Source organism: Cardiocondyla obscurior, linkage group LG08 (assembly GCF_019399895.1).
Source record: "Cardiocondyla obscurior isolate alpha-2009 linkage group LG08, Cobs3.1, whole genome shotgun sequence".
Classification (NCBI taxonomy): domain Eukaryota; kingdom Metazoa; phylum Arthropoda; class Insecta; order Hymenoptera; family Formicidae; genus Cardiocondyla; species Cardiocondyla obscurior.
In genome coordinates, this window is record NC_091871.1 from 5,420,999 (window position 1) to 5,443,830 (window position 22,832).

Consider the following 22,832-nt stretch of genomic DNA (forward strand, 5'->3'; position numbering starts at 1 on the left):
ATTTGCGTATTTCCTTTGTAGATCATGCAACTTTGATCACATCCTTCATACAAAATGCATCGTGCTGCATAATGCGTGTAATATTTCACATACTAAACGCGGTCTCGCTAAATGTATCTGAAATACGTGCCGGGTTGCGATTTTCTTTACGAAGTGGAAATACTGAAGTGTGCTTCTTTCGATTTGTTTTTCATATATTTACCGTACGATTACAGAACGATTAAAGACGGCGCCGCAAGCAAATAAACAAAGTTGACACGTAAGATTAGAAAAATCATATGACATTGTTCTCCGCTCGTATCAAAAGAAATAAAAAAAGGAAAATAAAAAAAAAAGAAAATGTGTCACGAGTCGCGCGTGCGATTCTGTTTCGTTCAGCCTTGAAGGTGTCAGGATTTACGTAATTATTCCACGAGCTTGCAGCAATTACGAAACAAATAAGTAAATAAATAAATGCGCAATCGATAGTCCAATCGATCCAGTTGATCAACTGGAAAAGAAATAAAAAGGCGATAAGAACATTTCCCCGATCGAACAAATTTTTGTACAGCCGGGGTCAGATACGCAGTGTAAACTACTCGTTGGCAAAGGTACGCCCGTCAAATCGACCAAGTTTTTCACGTGTAAAATAGTGGACGGAAGAAACCACGGGCGAACGATCGCCGGGAACTTTCCTGCCGCAATTCAATCGAAGAATGTTGAGGCGGGATCGCTTCAAACGGTATCTTATCGGCGCCCGCCGTCGATCGCGATAAAGCAATCCAAATGGACGAAAAATATAAGTGTGCAGTTGAAGTCTACGTGCCGGACTAGCGGCAGGATAGTTGCTGGCATCGTGTCGAGATCTCTCATTTCGTTTCGTTTCTTTCGCGCTTTATTGGAAGAGGACCGGCACTTCGCGCACGTCCTTACGTAACGAATAATGGTATGGCGGCGCAAGCAGACGGTCGGATACCGGATACTTTTCGTTATTACTTTACCAGCTACGTGCTTTTTTTGCGCCAATTTAATGGGACTATTATCTGACAGTGAGACAAGAGTCGGCCACGCAGCGGGCTGGCGTGAGTATACAGAAATATTTTCTGAAGAGAACGGAAGCGCTTTACCGAATCCGCAAAACGGGCAAAAGAAAACAGCGGCCGCTCGAACGAGATGATTAATTTTTATTTCCTTTTTTTCTTTTTGTTAACTTTCTTTTTTTTTTTTTATTTTTCTTTAGGTGTTATTTAGTATATTTTTTTCTTTCTTTTTTTTTTAGGAGGACGTAGAATGCTGCAGGCGAGCGAGCTCGAGCCACCGGGAAACAACAGCCACAACTGCACATCTCCGGCTATCAACGAATTCCCGTCCGACGGCCTAACGCGGCAGCAAAGGCAGGCAGGATTTATAATAATCCACTTCGTCATCGCTATTTATCTGTTTTTATTACTTGCCATTGTCTGCGACGACTATTTCGTTCCCTCTATTAAGAAAATTTGTGAGAGTAAGTACAAGAGAGATTATACGGCATAGTCCGCCGTTTTCCTCACGATTTTAATATGAGGAATATGACCTCACTGCGGTACCTCTCTCTCTTTCTCGTTTCGCTGACGAGCGTAAGACAGTTTTGCAGTTTTGGCGTATTATATTCCACATATTTATTACCGTTTATTGTTCCACCGACGCCGGCGTACGAAATGCGGAGGATAAAACGTAGCGAAATGTTTCACAGAGCTGAACGTGACCGAGGATGTTGCCGGCGCGACCGTGATGGCAGCTGCAAGCTCGAGCCCGGAGCTTTTTATCAACGTTATCGGCACCTTTGTGACGGAAGGTGACTTAGGAGTAGGCACCATTGTCGGCTCGGCGGTATTCAATATATTGGCTGTTCCCGCTTGCTGCGCGCTATTTGCTAATGAGGTAAAAAAAAAAAAGGAAAAAGAAATAAAGGAAGAAAAATGTTCCTCCTTTTTCACCTTCTCAAGTCTCGAGGGTACCATCTCGCACAATCTTGACTCCTTATCGCTAACGATTATCATATCCGCAGGTACTGAGACTGGAGTGGTGGCCCATATCGCGCGACACCCTGGCGTACGCTTTCACGGTCGTCCTTTTGATCCTGACTCTGTGGGATGGACGTGTCGAGTGGTACGAGGCACTCGTCCTCGTCGCTTGTTACGTTCTATACATATTTGGTGAGATATCGGGCGATGAAAGCGAGAGACGAATCTATGCGAGGCTTTCGAAAAGTCCAAAAGATTTTCAACATCGCTGAAGTTGTTCGTTCATAAATAACTACGATGAACCACGATAATAATCGACGTTTATGCTTTCAGCGATGTGTTTCAACAATCGTATTAGCAACTTCATAAAACGAATGACGTCCAAGAGGAAAGAGTACAAAAATATCTGCGAGGATAGTCCCCTCTTGCCGAATCGTAAGATCACTATGATATGATTATTACCACACGCCTCTGCAAAAATAAGTGAATTAAAAGGAATTGATGTAATTTCATTCTGTGTGACGAACTCTCGGTCTTCGGAAGTCAGATTCTTCTTCGGTTTCGACTTTTAAGTTCTTTCTTGTTTTTATCAAAGCAAATTTTATCCTTTCAGCAGTTGCGACTTGATCTACATGAGCTTGAAAGAAAAATAAAGTAGAAAATGAATGAATTCTTGTACGATATATCAGAAGCATTATCAAAAAAAAAAAAAAAAATTGACGAATCTTAAAGTCTAATGTCTGACTTCGTGAATTGAAAAGTTTACCGCAGAATAAATCCCTGTCAATCCTTTTTAATCCACGCATCTTTTTGCAGGGTTCGAAAACTACTCGTAAGAAATGTAATCTCATGGCTTTCATTCTAAAACGAATAGACTTTGTCAAGGAAACTGAGACATGTGGATTTGATTCGAGCGATTATGACGAATCAGGTATGTATTACGCAATATAATACATGTTATAATTAGCAATAAAAGCAATAATGTAGTTTTATTTTTTAGCGTCTCTTTTTGCAATGTAAATTATCTGTTACCTGTTTTTAGTCGATATCGTGAACATGATGAGCTGGCCAAGCTCTACGTGGGAAAAGATCTGGTGGATTATCACTTGGCCGATCAATCTGGCTTTGCTCCTTACTATTCCCGATTGTAGAAGAAAAAAACTGAAGTCGTGGTATTTTCTTACGTTCATCATGTGCATAATATGGATCGCAACTTCGTCCTACATTGTTGGATGGGTCATCACTATTATCGGTACACATAATTAATTAAACATTTTATATTAATTTTTCCACACCATGGCAACGATAAGCGCCCTTCGGCAGCGAAAAAGGCTCGAGATATTTCTTCGAAAGAACGCGTAAACTTGGCGCAGTACTTTAGTGACCGGTAGTGCGAACGGTATTTCCTCAGAAGCGAATTGATCTCAAATTAAGAACGCGAGTTTTGTAAAATGATTTTAAAGGTAGCCTCTCGCCAAAGGTACGAGCTATCCTCACTCGAATTTTGTAAGGGAAGAAGAACTCTGCGCCATGATTTTTGTGCTGACGCGTGGTCAGCACGCGTCCACAGAAATTTGATTTAAGTATATTAGTTGCTTCGGAATTGTTTCAATTTATGCTTAATTGTATACCTTGAAACAATTCCGTCGCAGGTTAATGTTCTTTTTAAAATAATTAATTTACTGGCACATGACAATAATTAGTAGCTCCTGTTCTTATTATATTTGTCATATTTTAGGTGATACTTTGAGGATTCCTGATTCTATTATGGGTTTAACGTTCCTCGCGGCGGGAATGAGTGTACCGGAAGCAGTATCAAGCGTTATCGTTGCCAATCAAGGTACAGTAGACATTGAGGATTTTGAAAAAATTAATTGTTGTATCAAATAACAACGAAGCAAAAGCATTAATGATATTCATACCTTTAAGATATTAAATGTAGATCACTGTGAAATTCCAGGTTTCGGTGCGATGGGAATAAGTAATTCGATTGGATCGAATGTGTTTGATGTGTTACTGTGTCTCGGATTACCCTGGTTCGTTAAAGCCACGCTTTTACCGAAAGTACCTGGGCAGTATTACATAAAAATTAATTCTCAGGGGCTGGTCTACAGTTCAGTATCTCTTTTTTCTACTCTAATTATTTTATATGGAGCTTTATTTATTAACAAGTTTGCGCTGAGTCGTACAGTCGGAATCATTTGTCTCGTTATGTACATAATATTTATGATATTCGCATCCGTTGTAGAACTCAACACATTTTTCGTCGTTAATTTACCGATATGTATTGACTAGCAGTAATATCGTTTTCGTTCGAACGTAAGACAATATTCATACTCGTAGATGACTGAAAATTAATGTGCCAATAAACTTACTTAGTTCGTTTATACATTCTTTTTATGGCACAAGAATATCTGAATGTATTAAGTAATACTAATTAATAATATTAATTAATTAACCGTAGCTATGTAGTAATTCTTAGATAAATAATTATTCATTAGAATTAAAATCTTTTTAAACATGTGTTCATGTCTTTATGCCAATAATACTAATTCAATTGTATAAATAATTTTTATGTTTAAATAATAAATGATTAAATAAAATCACACCTTCATTAGCTTTAAAAAAAACTTGAACACATTAAAAATTAAAAACAATAAAAGATTAAAAACGATAAAAAATTTAAAAAAGCTAAATTATTTGGTACGTATTTTGTAGAAACCTTTCGATCGTTTACGCTCATAATAATAACTGGCCACAGTCTGTTATCATAATCTTCTGATATGTCTTCCCATTCGATGAGCCAAAACTTTCCATTTTTTTAACAATGTCCATTCCTTCACATACTCTACCAAAAACAACGTGCTTGTTATCCAGCCACGGTGTCTTTACAGTGGTTATAAAGAATTGCGAGCCGTTTGTGTTTGAGCCCGAGTTTGCCATCGACAGTACACCTGTGGTGGTATGCTTGAGATCAAAATTCTCGTCTTCAAATTTTTCTCCGTAGATGGACTTGCCTCCTGTACCATTGTGATTTGTAAAGTCACCTCCTTGGCACATGAAATTTGGAATTATACGATGGAAGTAGCTTCCTTTGTAACCGTAACCCTTCTCTCCTGTGCACAGAGCACGAAAATTTTCTGCCGTTTTTGGAACAACATCAGTGCGTAATTGCATTACAATTCGTCCCAGTGATTTGTCATCCACAGATACATCAAAGTATACCAATGGTAATGTCATCTTGTCCTTGTGACCATTCATAAATATATTTAATGAACGTATTTAAAACTAAAAAAAAACATGATTAAAATTACTGTAAAACTTCTACAGTATCATTCAATAAATAAAAATCAGACTAAGATTTAACATGAGAGTTGCTACTATAATTTCATACTTATAATTAAAGTTTACCTGCTTTTGTATTATACCTATAATCTCCTATTTTCTTTTTCGGTTATTTATCTGTCCAAAATTAAAAGTGTAATTATTTTTTCTTGGGTATTTGTGTTTAAAGATCTTCAATATTAATAAAAATATGATTATTCAACGTGTTTTCGCTCAAAATAAAAGAATTTGAACGAAACAAGCATCGTTTGACCACGCAACGTGAAATATAAATCGTTAAAGCTTTTTTTTTTTTAATTTTCTTTGTTTAATGTGCATCAATATAATGATATATGGCACGATCTACTCTTCTTATAAACTTTGTGTGCTCCCGATGTTCAAATTATTTTATTTATAGGAGCTATAAATTTGTATAATGTTTTTAATATAGATATCTTTTCCTTTTTTAATCAACTCCACACGCATTCCGGTTGACTGATTCCTATTTTATCGAATTCTTCGTATAAAACTCTTCTTTGTTCGTCGAAGTTACGGCAAACAAAGGCAGTATGATTGATATCCTGGAGCTCTGCTCCAGAGTTACACTTCTCCGATTCAACATAACCTTTTCTTTTTAGCGATGAGTTGAGGTTATAACGACAGACCCTAGACAGTTCACAAGTACAATAAATCTACACAGCACATTTAAGTTCGCAAACCAAGGATATCAAACATTGAAAAATTTATTATAATAAAATTTCCCCTTTTAATTAATTACGCTTTAAGTTCTTCGTTAGTATTTAAAAAGGCTAATTCCTTACTCAATTCTCTTAGATCATTGAAAGGAACTTTTAGCTCTCCTGTAGCTTTTTCTCTTGTTGCCTCTTTTGCCAATCTATCTGCAACATCGTTACCTATAATCTCTTGATGTGCTTGATGTGCACGATTACCTCATTTACCTTTGTTATAAAAGTATTCTTGTTTACTTTTATTCATTTTATTTTTTTTTTTTAATTAAAATGGAAAATATCAATGACTAAGATAAGGCAGATAACTGTAACTGCATCACAAAATTCATATACGTAACGTTAGATGGTGCAATAAGTTTGATATAGTTTATGTATTCTGTATGTCTGATGTAGTGTGTGTATATCTGAGGGCGGAATAGGATTATCCTGTGACCTATTATATTTTATACTCGACAAAAAGAAAGTACGTATACCTTTTAAATATTTTTTATATGTAACTTCTCATTAAGAAAAAATTTGCTAGAAATCCTCACATAATGTACAATCATTTAGGATTAGCAATTTAGTGAATGAATCTGAGCCTTAGTCAATTGTAAACCTAACTTTCCTGTTTTATCACCGACTTGTAGTTCAGTTTATTTCAAATTGGCTGCATGGAATTGAAAATCCTTCTCCAGAATTAAAGCACGGACACTTCTCTATGCCTTCTCGCTCAAATTTGTGCATTCTTTATTTCAAACGGACGAGAGCGCACTTTGTTAGTATGCCTACTTTAATCGTGGAGAAGAATTTTTAATTCTGTTCAGCCAATTTAAAGAAATGGTAAGAACTACAAAAATTGATGAAACAGGGAGCTCTCTCTTAAATGCGGTAATATTTGCAAGAAAGATACAATTTTTTTCAATTTTAAAATGACACGGAGAATAAAAAGATTTATACATATTCTTGATGCAGGTAGAGTTAAATGACATAAGATTATTTTCATTTTTTATAATAAATTTAATTTTTATTTTTCTAAATTACAAAATAATAATATATTAGACTAACTGTTTTTTTTATGCGTTAATTACCTTTAGCGTAATATTTGAGATTCAAAAACAATATCTCTTACACGAAGTTTTATGTACGGTATAAATTTTATAAAACCTTTTATTTTATTTTAATTATAAATTATACCTGCTTTACGCGATTGAATATATCTGCTTACATGATTTTACAACTTGTAAAAAGATGTAGCAACAAAGTTCACGATTGACAGACAAGTGAATAGGTTACCGCGTTCTGTCGTAATACCGCAATCGCACTTTGTACGTTCGACACGAAGCATTCCACAGAGCCGAACGCGACAAAACTGGTCTTGGATTGTCCGCTTGTGCTTATCTCAAAACCAAACAATCGACTTTAAACTGGCGATAGGGAAACGAACACCTAAAGCGAGCGCGACGTTCACGCTCTGTTGAACGGAAAGACTTCGATCGGTTTTAATGTCGGTTTTAACGACTATTTTTTGTCGACTCAACTACATTTACTATGTTTGCTAATCGAATGATATGCGACACTTAATACTTAAACAGCCACGTGTGTTATCTGCTATTCGCGTTAATTATACTTTTTTATATATATATATATATATTTTTTACACCTAATCTGCAGCTGAGTATCATTAGTTTATTTATAAATAATTTATAGGATAAAATTTTAATTCATATTTTTTGAATTGTTACTACTTATATATCGGAGTAATCACGACAATAATGTATTTAATTGATTTTAATTTGATACTAAGATTTTTTTAATATTATATTAATATTGGCACGTCCCATCAGAGAGGAGGAGCAGGCCCGGGACGGACATCCTGCATCGGCGGAGCAACTTTTAGGTGAATAAAATTTTTTAAAATAAAATTTTTAATTAAAAAAAAATTTACTTTTTTTATTAACTTTATTAATTGATACACCAGTATCTCTACATTAATACTTTGCATTTTATATTACAGTCACCGGCAGAATTTTACCACTCCGCTGAAGCTCATGCAGATTGGTAAGTCGCATAATTTTTTTTTTTCGTAATTTTTAATTGAGGTATCTTAAAAAATAACGCGTGCATGGTTTTTTCTAGTTAAATTAAAATGTTAAATATCGATATCATAAGAATTATCGTGAACACACGCGGGTCGGATAAAATTTTGGATTTAACTTACCTCGAAAACAAATAAACGATTGAGGGAATCGCGCAAAAATTCCGTGCAATCTTGATCGACGATTTCCTGAGATCCGGTCCCCATCATCGTTGAATTTTGCTGCTATATTGCGTAATTGGCAGAGAAGCTGACTCGCTGAACTTCTCGCGAATTTCCGTACATATGGACCGTGGATGACTCACGGTAATTTACGAGCGGGGAAAGCTCCTCTTCCGGAAGCTGCTCGGTCCTCCGCCGGCATTGATCGCCGTTACTCCGCTCTGAAAGTCGCGACTCGTAACGTGACTCATAGCGACTCACTGTTACGCGATTCAAGGTCATCGATCCGCCCACCGTGCACGTCATCACATGGACGAGATCTCTCTCTTTAACTTGTTGAAAAAGCAAACAGTAGGAAAATCAAGAATTTCCACGAAATACGCGTACACCGCTTTATCTAATTACACGTCGACTCTTCACGCACGTATGAAAGAAGCACGAGATATGACAATGCTCGAAATAAAAACGACAATTCTTAACGAAGTCTCAAATAAAGTTTAAGACACTTTTAGTTAATCAAATTCCAGTCGTGGCTTTTTTTTTTTTTTTTTTCGTTAATTACATCTTCACAGAATCTGTATAAGTAATACGTAACGTTCATGTTACTAATTAATTTGCCGTTGGCAAATTAATTTTTATTCTTCTTTAACGCGTGTGTGAAGATCAAGGAGATTGGTTCAGGTGGCATAAAGCGTAGGTTAAAATTTAAACGCGACCCAGAAACCGAATGCAGCAACAGGTGGTAGCAGGTAGGCAATAACGTGGGGATGGCGGTAACAGTGACTCATGGGGTTGCTCCGAGAATGTTGATCGCTCTTCGCGATCCCCGCCGTCTTTACCTGGATGACTCACATACTAGTCGACATATATATGCGCACACGAGTGTGTACACGCGCACGTTCTCACCGCCGAAGAGAACACGCGGACCTACTTCTTTTTTTTTTTTTTAGACTCGTTCATTCAGGACCGCCAAATCTCTCCCTCGCTAAAGCTCGCGTCACTCGCTTTCAATGGGAAAACCCCAATCGATCTTTCCACCCATTTAAAACGCCCGACACTTGCCAGAACGTGAACATTCTTTTGTATCTTGGAATGCGACATTCACCGGCGTTTTCTTCGTACACGAACACTCGCAGGAAAATGAACCTTGATTAAAGAGAAGTGTAATCCGCTTTATCCAGTTGTTAGCTGAAGTATCAGATAAATTTAACAATAGATATTTATTTCAATAAAAAAATACTTTGTACAATATACGGACTGCATCATAAATCTTGTTTCTATTCGAAATATATCGCGACTTTATTTTTTAGTTGTTAGGTTTTTTTTTAACGATGTGTGAATTGTATGAAATTTATTAATTTCCATATTGCTTATTTATGACAAAGTAAATATCTCATAGCTGAAGCAATCAAATGCACTTACCGTCGTTATACGTTATATCGTCGTTATATTAATTAATTCTCGATGCAACTCGGATGATCAATTTAAGAGAAAAATGGTCAATCGATGAAATTGCGTAACTGCGACCTATCGGAAAAAAAATCGGCAATTTAAATTGCTTAATAAAATAAAATTAAAAATTCTGCTTTAATTTATTAAGTGCAAAGACATGGGTGATTCGTGTAGAGCATGAATTTCAACGACGGTATTTTCTTTAATTAATTAATTAATTAATAATGCAGAAGGTGTTCATGAGTTTTACTTACGACGAATTTTCGTTTTTGAACGTAACGTGTGCGATTGAAAATCACACAGTCCATTGATAGTAGTATATTGTACGAAACTATTACTGATTGTTATTTCTCAGAATATTTCATTCAGAATCTATTCACAATCTACGGTGGCTGATGTTAACGCGTTACTAGTTCCGGCTTTCAGTGATGATTCACAGTGCGACTCGTTCGAGAAATCGATCTTCTAAGAAAGCCTCGTACGATATTTTATCAAATATAATTTTTTTTTAATTGCATTGCTTGATTTACTTAATCTAAATCGTGGAAAGTCAATTTATTTTTACGCTGATTAAAAGAAATAAAAATACGTCATACGATATAAAAAAAAAGATTGACTGCATTTTTAATTAACTTTTTAGTCAACACAACATTTGTTCTCGATCTGAAATACCCAGTTAAATTTAATTATAGCTAATAAATGAACTAAAAATTGACGTACAATGTCACACAACGATGATTAAGATGACCGCTTGAAAAATAACATAATTTTATTATTAGCAATGTCAAGTTTCACTCTTGGATTTAAATTACACATGTCACGTATCATACAAACAAGCTGCAAAAACGGCATCAGTAATCAAATAAAACTTTTTACAATTTAATTAGATTCAATTAAGATGACGCCCGTTATTTGTTACTGTTTTTTTTAATACTTTAAAAAAATGTACATTTTCTTGATACGACACGTGTTCAATGAACACAAATTCTCAGTTCAAAACTAGTCACTTGTGACGATCCTATATTTTCGAGAATATTTTTAATAATCTTCAACAATATTAAATAGTAACGGTATCGCGCATACCACCGATGCGCACCTGCTCCGATATTTTTAATACATTAACAGTGATTACGCGACAGCTTTACAGCTTGCATTTTACCAAGACATGAACTGTTAATCGTTCCATCTGCGTTTATTATTCTTAGCGTACAATTAACTATTGTGTTTGCACATAAAAAACAACCTCCATACATTCTTTTTGCCATCAGAGAGTAAAATTCCGATGCTTAACAACCAATGGCTTGCAACGTAATTTATACCGAATCGATAATTAACGATTAAGTCTCTTTGCGTGCCTATAATACGTTGTGATGAAATTTTATTGTACCGAAGATATCGTATCTTTAACACAGATAAAATAATAGATTCCATCGACGTTTAATGTTTTCCCTATAAATCGTTATCGCTCTTCGACCTTGCACGTTCACGCGAAAGTTATTTCGTTTTTCTTCCATCGGCGAGATTGCAACTGCCGACGTTACTTATAATACAAATATCGTGAGATTTATCAATTGCATAATCTTTTATTCAACACTTCATATTAAGAAATAAAAAGTCTAGAAGTAGAATTGTTTAAGATTGCAGGTAATTCATTGCGACGTATTAATCATACGTTTGGAACGTCTTTCATCGCGCATTTATTATTCGCGAATTAGATAATAAATGAATAACGAGAATAGGTTATCGCAGTATAAATAACTACGTCATAATCATTAAAATTTCAAAAAAGCCTTTCCGTCTGCTGTTAATACATTGCTTCTTTAATTAAAAAAGAAAAAAAAATTAATTTTGACGAAAAAGATTAATTGAAACTCCTTCTTTGAAATCAAATTTATTATTTAAAAAATTAAATCACATTATACTTATGTTTTTCTTCAATCAACAATTCAGATTTGAATAGAAGAAAATTTTAAATAGACAGATTGAAAAAAAGTTTCGCCAATACGTATCTATCGGTCGTCAGGTATTTTTTGGCAGCGTTCTGGTAAGAAGTACGTCAAAACGCCCGATCAGTCGGTTCTGGAATTTCGTCACGGTAGGTAGGTTCTCGCATTGCGTAATGACACACAACGTTTCGCGCGTACGTGGCGTATAACTGATCTACGTCTCTGCCGTAAACAGAGTGCGGCGTCATCGCCCTGCAACGCCCAGCAGGTTTCGCGTCGCGTTTTGCTCCTTTTTACGCACTCTCCTCATCCTGGGTATCCCCTACTCTTTCGCCAGCTTACATTTTCTCCTCTTTCTCTCGATATTACGCGCATCTAAGAGTGGTGCAACGTATCAACGGGTACGTCATCGTGTCTCCTTTTGCCGAGTCAAGTGACTCACCCGTGTGTGATCGACGTAATATATGTGTGTGTATGCGATACACCAGATGAAAAAATCGCCTTGACTAGGGTAATTGGAGAGTTTATTAGAAGATAAAAACCAGTAATATTTGGGGAAAAAAAAAACTTGCTGTCGTGTCCTTTTTTATGATAAAAATTATTTTACAAAATAAAAAATTCTGCATAAAGCTTGCGATAAAGAAAATATAATAATAACTTGTAAAAAAATTATATCTGAGTTTCTGTTGTAACGTTTCTCGTATACGAGGCAACTCGCTTTATTTTACCAACACGTATTATATTTATGTCGGATTTTAAAATCTCTAGCACCGCAATAAAATCCGAGTTTGAAAGGATTAGAAATCGCTGTTCCAGAGAGTAGTTAAAATTGCTTATCTTGTAAAATTTATGCTTTTCTGAGATAGGTATTAATTTTATTTTTTACCTCGCGCAACCTTGGGAATATATGTGCCACATGTCTAAACTCGTTTTTATTTATCTGAAAAAAAGTCGTGCCATTAAAAGAAAAAGATAAGCGTTAAATCTGCAAGAAAACTTTTAAGTATTTTCGCAAAAACAGTTTGTTTATGAGAGAAATAAAATGAGTAACGCGCACATATTAATAATGAAAAGAAATAAGTTAGTCGGTTAAAGGCTTTAGACTTTCGAACACCTTGTAGAAACGCGTTACACACGAATTACGACGTCACAACCGTGATGTCACGTAAGTTCGTGCATGGTGTATGACGTACGTCGTCTTTAGAGCAAGAGAGAAACAATAAGGCGAAACGGGAGAGGCGGCGATTGTGGCGAGAGTGGGTGGGTGCGAGCGTGCACAATTTTAATTGTATGGGTGGAGCTAATGAGCTGGTAATTAATAGGAGCATGATGCACGCAACGTCGCAGGGCTCTGCGTGCGATATCGATCAGATGATTCAGTTCTGACTGCGGATCGTCGTCAGCTTCCGCGGTCGCCACAGTGCGTAATGTAACCGCAGCGTCTCACATTACGTAATGCGCTTAACGATCATACGAAGCACGTCCATCCGGATAAAATACCGCGATACGCGATCGGGTCACGGCGATATAAGACGTCTCGTTAAAATCGCATTACTTCGGCGTTTAGTTCCGAAGACATCTGCGTATTCGCCGAGTGCAGAGACGAAAATTTACGTACCGTAGCCGCGGTCGAGCTAGTTTCACGGCTAAAGTTCACGTCGCTCGCGGGGATTAACCGAATACTAAACGGTAAACTGCACTTAGGCTTTACCCAGCGTGATTTTTAGTTACGTCAAATAATTTGAATTCGAATAGAGTTAAATGCTAATACAAATGTTTAACGAATAAAGTTACTGCGCATACAGTTCCTCGAATCGTTCGTATCCCAGGAGACAAGTGGGCGTGTAATACAGTGAGAAAACACAAATACGTGGGACCGTGCGATCGCGGAGTCTCGCGGCACTCGTGTAGGAGGATCGAAATATGTGTGCGACACGGTGGCAGTACCAGGAAATCTCGTGATAATGCGATCGTCGTCGCGAGAGCGTAACGTAAAATAACAATAAATTTGATGACGGAAAGGAGTACGGTTTCGTAGGTTCTTGGCGCGCTAACATACGGAAATCGTTCGCGCGGTGAACAAACACGAATCGAATTTGGTCGGCGAGATCCGCGAATCATTACGTGGGCGAACTGGTATTCCAAGTTCAACATTTGGAGTTTTCATATGCTTGACGACTGGCGCCTACGTTCCTTAAAACATGTCGGTCGTTTTATTTAATGAGGATAGCAGATGTCAGTTTAAGAAAGAAAAAAATATATGAAATAAAAAAAAAATATATAATTTATGAAAAACAATTTTTAGTTAACGTTAGTTAGTTAGTTAGTTAACATTCTGTTTAAAATAAATCTTTGACGTGCAACAATAAGCTATAGGAAAATGACAAAAATAATTTATAAGTATAAACTGCTCTGTTTCACACTATGATATTTTTACGTGAATGTAATTTATTTTTTAAGCTTTCAAAAAAAAAAAAAAATGTGGTCAACGTAGTGACCACATGATATAAATATATTACGTACAATTTATTGCATAAATTTTCAATTTAAAGCTACAGAAGTCGAATATAATGCCTGCAATAAATTTATTAAAATTGAAAAGCAGTCAAACATTTCTCGCTCACATTAATTTTGGTCGTATATTGAATATGAGGAAACGTGATGTTCGAAGTTGCCTTGAAGCTTGATCATTACTTGATCGATGCAGTAACGAATTGTGCAACGGATAGAGACGTTGCGCTCGATTTGGAGCTGATCTAGAAGCGTGATCTAGAAGAGCAAATTTCGCGGAACGAAGGTGGCGGGCGGGTACTTCGGGATCTGTGTCGTTGATGGCGCGGCTACACTAAAGCCGATTTATAGCGTTCGTAGAATGCGATCCCTTTGGCAGGCGGGACAAGAAAATTCTCAGAGGTGCTGGCGCTAAATCCCGGCCTACATAATAGTCGTGCCAACGGGATCTCTTTTTCTATTTGCCAGATCCGCCATAGGGCGTAGGATTGCCGTTTATTTTACCACGAAATACGTCTGGAATAATTCCGCGCGAGACTCATTTCTCGGATCAGTTTAATGACAATATAATTTATTTATAAAAATATCAGAACCGTGTTACTGCATCGTTCAATAACTCTACGCCTTTCTTGCGAATTTTTCAAGGCTCATTAAAGAAATTAAGAAGGTGCAATTAAATTTTACTGTATTTAAACTGTGCTGCGTTTAGATTTAAATTCAACGCTGTAGAAAGTTGTTTCGGAATCACTTATCGTTCATTAAAAATATATATTATCTTTGCACAAGACCGATCATGATTTGTTTGTCAAGAGCGGCCGAACTACTTTATTCTCTCGATTCTGCCGAAGGTTCTGGTTGCACAATGAAATCATTTCCTCGACAAGTTTTCGCTCTTAGGCATACCGTAACTGGCAATGTAACCGCCACCGCCAGTTACGATTTGCCGGCGGCATTTGTAAATCTATCAAACCGGATGTCTTACGTAAAACACGGCTCGTGAAGTTAGAACGCGGCTCGCTACGATTTTGTTTTGTTTACATCGAGGAAAGACGATATACAGGCTCGCGTGTGTTATGCAGTTGCGGCCCGTAGCTCGACTCTGAACCAGGAAGCAATTACGACGACACGTGCAAGTTTTATCATGCTGATTCGCGAGATCGCCACTTTATCCGTATAAAGTATCTAGGTAATGAACAGCTTCGCGATGTTTTTCGCGGCGGCGGTAAATACGATAAAAATGTATCCGTCGCGTTTTCGCGAAGCTATAACGAAGACTCTTATCGATCGTCGCTTAAAAAATTTTTCACGCAAACCCGAAGCGGTGTAAGCAAAAGTTTATTCCTCTGGGCACGAGAAGGCGGAGTCACTTAACATAATTTTAATGTCCGTCGCGTTTGGAAATTCTCCAAACCCGCCTCTGAGACACTTGATATGTGTTTGTTCGTACAACGTAGACTGTCGCTCGAATAATTTAGAGCTCATCTTTCACGAGACGTCCGATAACGTTAGAGATAGTTGTATGAAAATTACGATAGCCTTCGAAGAGATTTTGAAACAACGAAAAACCTATCGAATTGAATTACTTGGCTCTGATTATTTTTAGTTATAACTTTCGTAAATAGATGCACAATTAATCTTCAAGTTCTCTTAATAAGCGCGCCGTGGTGCCGTCATGTTGTAAACCGTTCTCGTAAAGTGCTTCGCGTCGATGCAGCATCGCATTTACACACACACGCGACAAAATGTTTGGGCATTCGAATCGCGTAATCTCGTAATGCAATTCTTTCGGACGACTAATTCGTTGAAGTCAGCGAATGGCCCTCGCATCGAGGGGTAGATGACGAAAATCAATACGCGTCACGAGACCCCCGTTCGTCGGAGTTGTAAAGTGCGGAGCGAGGGTTTCTCGGTTGTAGGTGCATCTATGTCAGAAACGTGTCGGCGAATAATCAAATCACTACGCGTTAGAAAAAAAAAAGAAATTTATATCGTTAATATATACATATTTTATTCTATTATTTTGAGTACTTTAAATCAACCTTTGCGATCTTTGTGATTTACCGTGCGTAAAATATAATTCGGTAATGAATCGAGAGACGCAATTAAATATAAAATAATATAATCAATTACTATAAATGAATAAAGTAAATTCCGACGAGATAAGTTTTTTTTTTCTTTCTGAACTTTTTAGCAAACGAAAACAGTTTTTTAATTTGTGAGAGTATACAACTGCACGTGTCGTAAATGTCACGGTAAATAAAATCACCGGACCGAATCAAGGGAGAGGATAGAGGGAATAGAAAATTATCAGCGCGAGTCGTAGTAAACCAGCGTTACGGCTACCGAAATATCGCAGGAACTCTCCAAAAGACGGTACCGAATTATTAATGTCGGTTTAGGGTGAAATATCGAGGGTGGCTGTTAAGCAGTTACGGATCTGGGTAGTACCTTTAGGGGTCGAGTCGACGAAGCGTGGCCCCCCTATTGGATAACTCGTATGGGGCCCCTTCACTGACATTTCGGCTTGCACAAAAAAGAAAATGCAGCTAGAAAACGATTCGGCTTATTTCAAAGAGACAATATCACGTGAAAGTATATTTTTATACACTTATATATAGAATAAAAAGAAGAAGAAAAAAAAAGGTAAAAGCACGAATTAATAAATGCGTATAAATTAGATATGATGTGAAGTATATCAATGGTGTTCAAAAAACATTCACGCAAAATACATATCCTACAGATAAAAAGCGCGAGTGGATAAATTGTATGTCGGGGACTATGCAGAAACGACCAACACGTTCGTTAATATTCCGCGCAATGCCACGTTATCCCCGCTCGCTACGCTTGCTGAATAAAAAAGAAAAAAGAACGGTTTATGTATCATTTTGCACTCTATCGTCGTCCAGCACCGCGCATGCAACGTCGCTCATATACGAAGTTCAATCCTATGTGAGAAAAGAAATGTTTGTCAGTCTTAATTACATTTATTTCTTATTTTATAATAATTTGTAATAGTTTGCCAATGCAGTCTCACTTAATTTCATTTATATTCAAATACAAAAAGAAAGATATATTGCAAAATAAATTGTGTTAAGAAATTATTTTGCAATTATTTATTATTAAAAAATTAAAATGTACGAAAATCTAACAAACTCGCTCATCTCATGTATATATATTTGCGATGCATATCAAATTATAAATATGCAAATATCTGAAACTGAAAAAGAAAAGGGACACGAATATCATCGCGAATCGTAGGTTATTTTATATTCTGCATGTGCACTCGATCTCGCGGTGCCATTATTTCAAAGTCGTGCAGCGCTTTTTATTGCACGAAACGTGCTCTGCGACTCGTTATTCGATAACGCACGTGCCTCTGTCTCCCTGCACTTTGTATCCGTGGAGAAATAGGAGTGTGTCGTTCGACGCGATAGTTGACGTGTTCCTCAGACCTCCCTCGATTGACCTTCGTTCCGTCTTCTGTTCTGTTATTAATTCCATTGCGAGAGGAACGTGTCGAATAACCGGTTTCGAATTTGTGTATGTACGATCTCTTAATTTTGTATTCACGAATGTTCTGCAAAAAATGATCGAGGATTTTAGAGAAATATTTGTCTCTATTCTATTCCACGCGAGAGAAACACCGGAGATTAGTTCTAAAACTTGCCGATCTAAATGCTTTTGATTCTTACTTTACTTAGACATAATAAAATATTGATTAAATTAATCATTGAAGAACGTAGTATACTATCTTTATCTATCGTTAAAATAATTAAGAATATTCTTTTCTCTTTATTATTTATAGAAAATTGCTGGAGGGTTAACAAGATGTTAAAAAGAGTGCTTTTATCTCTATTTTTACTTTCCGAGAAGGAAAAGATCAAGATTGATTGCCGCCACGGCGCAGCATTTAAGATAGATCGCAGGAAAGGAAGGATCGAGGATATACGGCGCGCATTGAAATTCTTAACCACGCTTCTCACACGTGGGCGTCGGGCCCGAAATTGATGTACATATATTAATGATGCTGATAGCATATAGGGATCCCCGTCTCGACCCGAATCCTTTGTTGCAAGTCCCGATGCGGGAACAAGAGGGAATAAGAAAATATACCGGGTTTCTAGACTTGCAGCGCTTCTCTTTCTAGATATGTCAGACGACGGCCTTCACTCCACGATGAATAAACTGACTGATCGCGTAGGAAGATCTATAATTGTCGTGATTATTTTCCTCTCGCAACGCGCACTAGCGTTTATTAGCTCGTGCCATTCTGTTTTCGTGAGTTAACAACGAAAATCATTTAAATATCAGACGCATTCAAAGGACTGCAGTTTTACGGGAGTTCAGCACGCATGTAAAGTAAAAGACAGATGCTGTTTAACAAAGCTGAAAGGATCTTCGGGGATTAAGACGATGTATCAGTTATCGGTGCAGCAATTCGTAGTTGGTATTGATTTTATTTCGCCACCCTATAGATGTTGAAGCCAGGCAGATCTTAGTAGGCACCGCCATGGGGGTCAGCACGCGACCAGCTGTCTCTCGAATAGGGGTTACACCGGGCACCATGAAAAAAGACTGACGGTAGGGGTGAGGCTGCTTAATGAGGGCATCATGGTGGCGGGGTCATTGCACTTTAAAGCTCTCAATCACTTTGACGCTTGACTTGGTATAAAAAAAAAATCGTAATTTTTTTTATCGTTAACGAAATTTAAAACTGTATTATCTTGATTAAAGAATTTAAAGTAAGCGTTACATGAAATTTAAGATTATATGCAACGAAATCTGCTACACTGCATTTTTGTAATATAAATAAAGTTAATATTGAATAGAGACGTGAGTTTTGTGTTATTACAATATTATTAATAGCCACACGTGATCTTGTATCGGCGTTATTTCCAGAGGATGTAATTGGTTATCCGACGATGACAAGGTTGACCCTTCCCGGTTGGCCTTGTGCTTTTATTAACGTTAAGCACGAAATCCGGTGACCACGATAACGTTGAAAGGTTTTCTAGGAATGTATGCAAATTTTTATGAATAGCAATAATAATTTTTCTTTAAATTAGTTGGACTTAGGTAATATTAAATTGACGAAGCACAAAATAAAATAAAGAATACATTCACGTTTTAATGAGTCTTACATCCATATATAGCACTTATGCAATACTTAGGCAATCACAGAAGCCAAATAAATTTTTTCGCGAACTTCGTGGATGTAACAATACTCATCCAAATAAATTGTAAGCAATTTTATGAATAATGATGTGTCCTCCTACGCGTCCCTTAACGAATAGTATTAATAGCGAAACGAAAGATTCGAAAGGCAACAATGAACCACTTTCACCATTGTCCCGTCGACATTATCATATTCACCGTTGCACAAATATACGCCTTTTCAGGCTCTTTCGACAGTACTTAACGTCTCGAAGTCATCGGCCCGGTTACGAAATTAGTGGACGGCCAAAAATGGAAGTCACACGATTCAGATGTAATTACCTATTACTATCAATCAATCGCATAATTAGTCAGTACTGTCGATCGTACGAATCGTGTTATTATTCTTAAAGAAGATCAGCAAAATATATATTTAAAGAAAAATATACTGTTATGTCCAGCTAGCATCGCGGGATAAATCGTTTTCCCTTTATAAGTCGAGGATACCTTCACGCGAGTAACGAGTGGCCTTCGCACAATGTATGTACTCGCAATAGGAATAACGTTCACACGAGCGGCGCGACGTGTGGATACGAAACGGTGACCCTGGCTCACTGACCCTTTTAGCCAGAGAGCCTTCGCATCATGCCTCTCGTAAACACTGGACTCGATGTTGCAATCGCAACAGCAGCCTCGCGGCTGCTCGTCCCTTTCTTTCTTTCTTTATCTAGCACCTTAGGCGAAACGCGACGCCTAGCGCGACTAAAAAGCGATTAAAAATAGCCGGATAAGTAAATGGAATAATAGTTGTCACGACAGACACTATCTCATTCAGACTTGATCATTATTATTCTAACATTTATCATCGCGCATTATCTTATAAATTATTAACTTTGCTTGTTAGTATTTTTTTTTTTTTAATTCGAAATCAATATATCTTTAAAGAAGTTTTGGATTTTTAGATCATCTAACCTTTGACATTAATCAAATAGACACTTGCCTTTCGCGTCTCAAAATTTTTCGTTATATGCTTCTGATCTTTTTCGATCTTGCCGGTTCATTATGTTTAGCTGAAGAGTCGCATCGCCCCTTTCTTTAGACTTCGGCTCTTAAATAGAACAAGCGCGGTTGATTAACAAAGCCATTATTAAATTCGTGTAGCTTTATTCGCGTAGTATTAGTCAATTAGTCAAAAGTCGCGCAAAACAAACGTGTTCGTTGTGGATCAATGATCTCTTTAACGACAGGGGAAGGAAAGAGGTGACAGCAAAAAGAGAGGAGGGAAACCATCAGGCAAAAACCCTTCGAGCGAGGGTTTCACAAATTCGGCACTGCGCCAATTTTCCAAAAGCAGAACGGTGACTAAGCTTCAACGCGTACACGGCCAATCGGAGCCGGGACTCAAATTTAGCACCGCCAATCGCGCACCACCTGCCTCGTGGGAATTGCCACCCCGAGCGTCAACAACAACGCCGCTGTCCGTCGCGATTCACCATCTGTTTTCCTCTCTTCTCCTCCGCCCGTTGAAAAAGCGCCAGAACACCGCGCGTCCCTCGTCGCTCCGCTTTACATTCGCTGTAAAATCGAATATTAAAACGCGTTTATCACTCAGTATCTCAAAATGCGAGACGCTTACGTAACGCAACGCTCGCCGCGAGTAACTTTCGACGTAATCGGAGCCGATGATCGATCGGCCGTTACAAGAAGAAACCGGCTATTAACGCGAAATAGAACCAAGCCGATCGACAAGCGATACAACCCGTGCTGCATTACCGCGAAATTCTCATTTAGAATTTTTACCCATTCGATATATACATACATGGCACTTTAACTGGGTGTGACAAAATAAATGGAAAAAAATCTTTTTACCCACTTATATTAGGAAACATTAGTCGAAAATAAAATCGAGGTATTTCCAAACTGCAAATTTTCAGATTGCATAAGTAAGTAAATTATTACGAATTATTATGATTGTATGTCCGAGATAACTGTATAATATTATCCAGATAAAATTTGCATAATATTCATGAATCGGGCAGAAAAAAAAGGTGCGTTTGCTAGGAAAGGGTATTACCGAGGGGTAACGGGTAATAATATCGATCGCGACGATTTTATCACCGCACTCCTTTCCCTCGGCAACCGATCGATCTGTCTCTATTAATCTTAAACACCTGGTCTGGCGTGGGTGCTATCCGTGACCCTCCCGGCTGTTCGCATCGGTGGTCTTGCTTTGGAAGACCAGAACAAATTCTAACATTCATTCAGAAGCGCCAATCTGAAAAAGAAAGAAACAACAGTGACTTTTTTATGCGGTTTAAATTTAGCTTTAATTGAAATTTTGTGATAAAAAATATTAATATTTAACATAAACTATTTGCGATAATTTCCTTCCCGAATATTAATATTTTTCTGACGGCTATTGATCTTCGAAGATGAATGCATAGCACAAATATTTAGACTGTCTCGTTTTATCACGACGATTTCCTTAGTAAATAAACCGACATTGACGACGAAATTCATCTAGCACTGAAACAAAAAGTTGCTAATGCAAACGTCTGGGTCGTTTAGAAAAATGTTCGTTTTTTATGCGATTTTTTCGCCAATTGGCAAACATCCATTATCCCAAACAAGCGTAGACGTACAATATTTTTGTAGACGTTAAACGAATGTAGCAAATATAGTACTCATACTTTTTTTTACTATTGAATAATCATGATTTTTAAGAAATAGTTTTAATAAAGAATCCTTTTTTTTCATTAATTTTTTTCATTATTAATTGTTACCGCTTTTCCGCGACGTTGATTAGTTTTCCTGCTTGGCTCGCTTTGTGCTAAGTGAAGAGTACACATCAGCTATAAATGTTACTGTATGATTTTTTAAGAAATATAAATTTTTACGAAACAGAAAAACATTTGGATTGTTAAATTATTTTTGGGACTGGCTCGAACAGCAGTTTTATAACGGCGACGATCTAATAAGAGCTCGAAAGTGACGGTAGATCTCGCGAAAAAAAAATGCTTCGTTTTTTTGTTTTGGAGGAAGACGCTTCGAGCTCACCGAATGCATTAAAAAGAATGTAAATAGATTTCCTCGGCGTTGGGTTCGGCACTTCCGAGAACTCCGCGCAAGAAGGACAGCGTTCAGTTGACGATCGGGCCTATTGCCGTCTCACTTTCTTTACGCGGTAGTTTCTTTCTATCTAAGGGCCGAAATCTCTAACGGTCAGTCCAATTGCGAAGCTTCGGACGCGAGGTTGTGTCGCTAATCGCTACGCAATTACGCGTATTTTCGACCGCGGATAGAATAGCCTCGCGTACGAATAAGTGTCGACGTTGTCGACTCGGAAACGAACGATCATTTTCTGCACTCCACTCATTCTAATCGTCGCTCTGTGCCTCGTATTGTGTCTCGAAAAAGTGCCTCGGAACGGCAAGTTACGTAGCGGGCGGAACGCACGGAGCATCCGACGTGAATT

At 37.5% G+C, this 22,832-nt stretch overlaps 2 protein-coding genes and 1 long non-coding RNA gene across 6 annotated transcripts; 2 read left to right on the forward strand and 1 right to left on the reverse strand.

Moving 5' to 3' along the window:
- Positions 1–794: 794 nt before the first annotated feature.
- LOC139105042 (sodium/potassium/calcium exchanger 4) lies at positions 795–4,585 on the forward strand. The gene is made up of 9 exons (XM_070660894.1): positions 795–1,061; positions 1,259–1,483; positions 1,712–1,899; positions 2,027–2,174; positions 2,316–2,417; positions 2,857–2,913; positions 3,025–3,234; positions 3,721–3,822; positions 3,943–4,585. Exons 1-9 carry the CDS (start codon positions 923–925, stop codon positions 4,275–4,277), a joined length of 1,506 nt encoding a protein of 501 aa, XP_070516995.1. The 5' UTR covers positions 795–922; the 3' UTR covers positions 4,278–4,585.
- Positions 3,930–8,791, reverse strand: LOC139105047 (peptidyl-prolyl cis-trans isomerase). Of its 4 annotated transcripts, none has more exons than XM_070660908.1 (3): positions 5,394–6,121; positions 4,705–5,270; positions 3,930–4,050 (listed from the first exon to the last, which is right to left on the reverse strand). In XM_070660908.1, exon 2 carries the CDS (start codon positions 5,241–5,243, stop codon positions 4,722–4,724), a length of 522 nt encoding a protein of 173 aa, XP_070517009.1. In that variant the 5' UTR covers positions 5,244–5,270; positions 5,394–6,121; the 3' UTR covers positions 3,930–4,050; positions 4,705–4,721. The 4 variants fall into 4 exon arrangements, with proteins under 4 accessions (XP_070517009.1, XP_070517008.1, XP_070517010.1 ...); XM_070660907.1 differs by lacking the exon at positions 3,930–4,050 and adding an exon at positions 6,128–6,268 and having other exon boundaries at positions 4,685–5,270; positions 5,394–5,972; XM_070660909.1 differs by lacking the exons at positions 3,930–4,050; positions 5,394–6,121 and adding an exon at positions 8,256–8,791 and having other exon boundaries at positions 4,685–5,270.
- On the forward strand, positions 6,438–19,033 carry LOC139105048 (uncharacterized). The gene is made up of 4 exons (XR_011546121.1): positions 6,438–6,518; positions 7,882–7,934; positions 8,052–8,095; positions 18,009–19,033. It is a non-coding gene; the product is annotated as an uncharacterized lncRNA (long non-coding RNA).
- Positions 19,034–22,832: the final 3,799 nt, after the last annotated feature.